This window comes from Pinus tabuliformis, chromosome 4_1 (genome assembly GCF_031772625.1).
Source record: "Pinus tabuliformis cultivar Carrire ecotype Pingquan chromosome 4_1, CPIR1, whole genome shotgun sequence".
In the NCBI taxonomy this organism is placed as follows: domain Eukaryota; kingdom Viridiplantae; phylum Streptophyta; class Pinopsida; order Pinales; family Pinaceae; genus Pinus; species Pinus tabuliformis.
The window spans coordinates 467,242,384-467,247,217 of record NC_142303.1 but is presented as its reverse complement, the minus strand read 5'-3'; the positions used below and the strand labels follow the sequence as shown (position 1 = coordinate 467,247,217).

General features: G+C 35.1%; 1 protein-coding gene across 1 annotated transcript; it reads right to left on the bottom strand.

Annotated features, from left to right (window-relative positions):
- Window positions 1-2,293: 2,293 nt before the first annotated feature.
- LOC149176463 (ethylene-responsive transcription factor ERF011-like) lies at window positions 2,294-3,001 on the bottom strand. The gene has a single exon (XM_089423116.1). The coding sequence runs from the start codon at window positions 2,876-2,878 to the stop codon at window positions 2,426-2,428; it is 453 nt and encodes a 150-aa protein (XP_089279242.1). The 5' UTR covers window positions 2,879-3,001; the 3' UTR covers window positions 2,294-2,425.
- Between the last annotated feature and the right edge of the window lie 1,833 nt (window positions 3,002-4,834).

The following is a 4,834-nucleotide window of genomic DNA, read 5'->3' as shown; positions in this document are numbered from 1 at the left end:
AATACTGATGTTAATATTAATATTAGTAGTATTAACATTTTTAATATTAAAAATATTAATATTAATTTAATATTTAATAATATAAATATTAATTTTCAATATAAATAAGCCTCAATATAAATTTGCACATGAGTGCATGCCCTGGCGGTCCGGGCAGTCGGCTATCTCGCTCCCTGACCGCGTTCGATTCTCCCTGCTGCCGCTGCTGATGTGCTGTATGATGGTTCCATTGTGGATGTATGATGTGATCCATTGCGAATGTATGATGTGACGGTTGTCAACTCGTCTGACAAGTATAATGTAATAAAAAGGAGGGCCCTATATTGCTTCTACTGAGAACTAGACCCTCCCTTAAAAAAAAAACGTCTCTACTTATATCAACCCAATTTAATTAATTAAATGCAGTTGATAAGTTGTTATTCCTGCCCCTCCCTTTAAAAAAAAAAAAAAAAACCTCTCTACTTATATCAACCCAATTTAATTAATTAAATGCAGTTGATAAGTTGTTATTCCTAACGGGAAAGCCCCTTATATCAACCCCATTTAATTAAAAGTAGTTGATGAGTTATTATTCCTAACCGTAAAGCAATGGTATGGATATTAGAGTTGCCGTTGAAGGATATTAAATATTAACCATATTCCATGAAAATGGAAATGTTAGGAAGTTTGGCGTGAGCTTTTATTGTACTTTATTTTTATTTTCAAAACATTTTGTTTTGGTTGCAAAATGACTGGACAAAATCTAAGTAATAAAATTCCAACATGGATAGAAACTTAAAACTCAAAACTCTGATCATCCCAGTGAGGACTCTATCCAAATCTTGGTATAAAATTCCAACATGCATACAAACTTAAAACTCAAACTCTGATCATCCCAAATCTTGGTATAAAATTCCAACATGCATACAAACTTGATCAAATCTTGGTATAAAATTCCAACATGCATACAAACTCAAAACTCTGATCATCCCTTAAAATTTGGCCAGACGCAGAGCTTTGATCCAAATCTTCATCATAAAATTCCAACATGTGTGAAACTTAAAACTCAAAACCCTGATTATCCTTAAAACTTTGCTATAATTAAGATCATTCCTTAAAATTTGGCCAAACCCAGAGCTCTGATCCAAATCTTCGTCATAAGATTCCAACATGCATTAAACTTAAAACTCTGATCATCTCTTACATTTTTGCTAAAATTGAGAACTCTGATCGTTCCTTAAAATTTGGCCAAACTCAGAGCTCCGATCCGAATCTTCGTCATAAAATTCCAACACGCATAAAACTTAAAACTCAAAACTCTGATCATCCCTTAAATTTTTGCTAAAACTCAAAACTCTGATCATCCCTTAAAATTTGGCCAAACTTAGAGCGCTGATCAAAATCTTCTTCATAAAATTCGAACTTGCATGAAACTTGAAAATCAAAACTCTGATTATCCCTTAAAATTTTGCTATAATTAAGTTGCTCCTTAAAATTTGGCCATTTGCTATAATTAAGATGATACTTAAACTTTGGCCAAACTCAGAGCTCTGATCCAAATCTTCATCATAAGAGTCCAATATGCATAAAACTTGAAAATCAAAACTCTGATCATCAATTAAAATTTTGCTAAAATTGAGAAATCTGATCATTCCTTAAAATTTGGCCAAACTCAGAGCTCCAATCCAAATCTTCATCATAAACTTCCAACCTGCATAAAACTTAAAACCCAAAACTCTGATCATCCCGTAAAATTTTGCTAAGATTGTGAACTATGATCATTCCATAAAATTTGGCCAAACTTAGAGCTCTGATCCAAATCTTCGTCATAAAATCCCAAAATCCATAAAACTTAAAACCAAAAACTCTGATCATCCCTTAAACTTTTGATAAAATTGAAATCTCCGTTCATACCTTAAAATTTGGCCAAACTTAAAGCTATGATCCAAAGCTTCGTCATAAAATTCCAACCATGTTTAACCTTAAAACTTTGCCAAAGCCAGAAGTCTGACCCAAATCTTCGTCATAAAATTCCAACATGTATAAAACTTAAACTCAAAACTCTGATTATCCCTTAAAATTTTGCTAAAATTGAGAACTCTGTTCATTCCTTAAAATGTGGCCCAAACTCAGAGCTCTGATCCAGACGTAAAACACGGATCATCCCTTGAAAATTTGGCGAGATTCAATGTTTTATGGTTTGTTTGCTACTAGAGATGACCCATTTTCAAGCAACGGCTCAGGTTCTATTCGTGGAAAACGGCGCATCAATTCACTAATCTCATCAATTTCTTAAATTAGCATTAAACTTAACTCGAATTTCATGGCGGAATCTTCACCCGATAAATTCTTTTCCAGAAAGCCCCACTTCCCCAGTTTTCCATCATCGGGAACAGAACCTCAAAATCCTCCATAGGCACATCCCAGGGTGGAAAATCCTCGAAAATTAGAGTCTCGCTATTGTCCACATCTTCAGGAAGAGAGTCCCGAAATGCTGACATATCTTGGCCGTCATTTCCGCATTCTGCTTCCGTAAAGGAGGTTGAGAACACCGCATCTTCAGAAGGCAGAGGGAATTCTCCTGCGGCGTACTTGGCGGCGGGAGCTTGAATTTGCGGCGGTGATAGAGATGAAGCCCAGGAGATTTCCGGCAGGGAGTGGGGAAAATTGAACTTGGCTTTCGATCCCTTGAGACAATACACGGCAAATCGTAGGCACGGGCAGCCATTTCCGGCGTGTCATAGGAGCCTAGCCAAATTTTCCCAGTGGAGTTGGGCATTCGAATTTCCGACACCCATTTCCCCCATTTTCTCATTCGTATTCCCTTGAACTGCCGTGACTTCCATAAGCGGTTTTCGCGTCTGTTGCGGCGGTTCTGGTTTTGCGAGGGTTTAGCCATGGCGGGTTGTTGCTGGCTATTACGGAGTCTAACTCAAGACGTGTTTGCAAAGCTCGAATTCTTTAAAACGAGGAGGTATTGTTATGGCAAGAGGGTTCAAATCCAGGGCGCATAAAGCTGGTTCTACACTATCGCAAGTAAATCTCTCTGCGTCAGGATGACGATGAGACTGTAAGGTGAGTCGCAGCATATATAGAGAGACAGAAACCGCGTTACACGTGGCTGCTTAAACAGCCGCGCTGAGTGCGTACGGATGATACACCTAGCAGCTTAAAAGATAGATTAAGCGGCCGCGGCAATGACATGCGAAGGTGAATATAATTTTATTGGTGAATTTGATTTGATGAGTCATCAGGATCGCATGGCTCCTCTCCGAGAACGCTGAACACTTTCTCCATGCTTCTAGGATAATTTGGCACTTTTTCCAGTCGTCTATTCAACGAAAAAAAAATATAAATGAATGTACTTTCCTGATGTAGAAATAGATGGTCTAACCTGAAACGGCAATTCAACCCTAATTTCGGTGGTATCACTTTCAATTATAGTCTTGCTCGCGCTAAATTTTAATGGAGAAATCTCATGAGTAGGCAATTCTCCTTCAATCTAATTATCATTTTTTAAATATAGTTTTCTTAAAGAATATTTATGAATTTTCGATTAAAAAAAATTATATTCCAATTTAGACTAGTTTAGCGGGAAAGAATCGTTTATTCGTTTTATTAAGTATCACCAAAAGCCAAAATAAAATAAAATATTGCATTCCATTCAATGTGAATGTGTATTAATTTTTTAATATTTTTTATAATCTATACTCAATGTAGATGTTGTAAACTTAGTAAATAAATTGTGTGTATATTAATTACAAGTTATTGGCGTACACACAAATATTTATATGAGGATTTAGTTCGAGTAAGATTACCTATGTTACTTATATTTCAACTCAAGAAAATAATAATTTCAAAAAGATATAATTGATAGTTGAATTGAGGCTTCTATGATCCATATGAAGTTTATGAGAAAATTTTCGGCGTAAATCACATGATATTTCATTTTAGACGCGTTTCGAACCAACCACTATGGTTGGTTCGATACTGTCGACAAATGAAATATCATGTGATTTACGCCAAAAAATTTCTCATAAACATGATATAATTGACTTTAGAAATCAATGTTACTATATTTCAACAATAATGGTTATGAAGTGGTTAGTTTTATGTATTTAATATTATAGCCGCATTTTGATTTCATTAGCATGTAAATATAAATATGTTTAAGAGTAGTTGTGAGTATCAGCTGATTTGTAGTTTTTTAAGTTGAAATAGATAAATTATGAATCATCTAAATGTATTATGTTATAAGGGAATTTTCCACACAATAGAGTTAAGGATATAACACTATATTGACCATGATATTACAAACTAGAATTATTGAGGAGGTTGTAATAATTAACTATGTTTGTAGCGCTAGAAATCCTTACCAAAACTTTGTGCTAAAATAAAAATTTAAAAATGTTGTCTTACTTTTTCCCTTTTAACCCAAAAAAACAATGAATGAAGAACTTGGTAATTGAAGCAACCACTTGCTACAATTAAGGAGGTTGGGTGGTGGTTGAAGGATTCTTTCAGACTTCAATGGAAAGCATAAGAAAGTACCCATCTCAATTTTCGAGAGTCGGTCCATGAATGGTATGGAGGGAAGGAAAAAGTTGAGTGAAACAATCACCTAATTGGGGATTTAGACATCCACATAGAGAAGAGAAGCACAAAGGTACTTGGAGGGGTAAAATTGACAGTGGAATATCTATTTAATGTTCTAGGTGACTAGAGCTCAATTTGGTTGCCCAAATTCATCCATAAAAGTGTTATTCATGAATTAGATGTGTGATGATGCATTTTGGGATTGTAAAGACCCATTTTTGAATGGTAAATTCTTATAGAAGAACTTTGAATCTGAGTT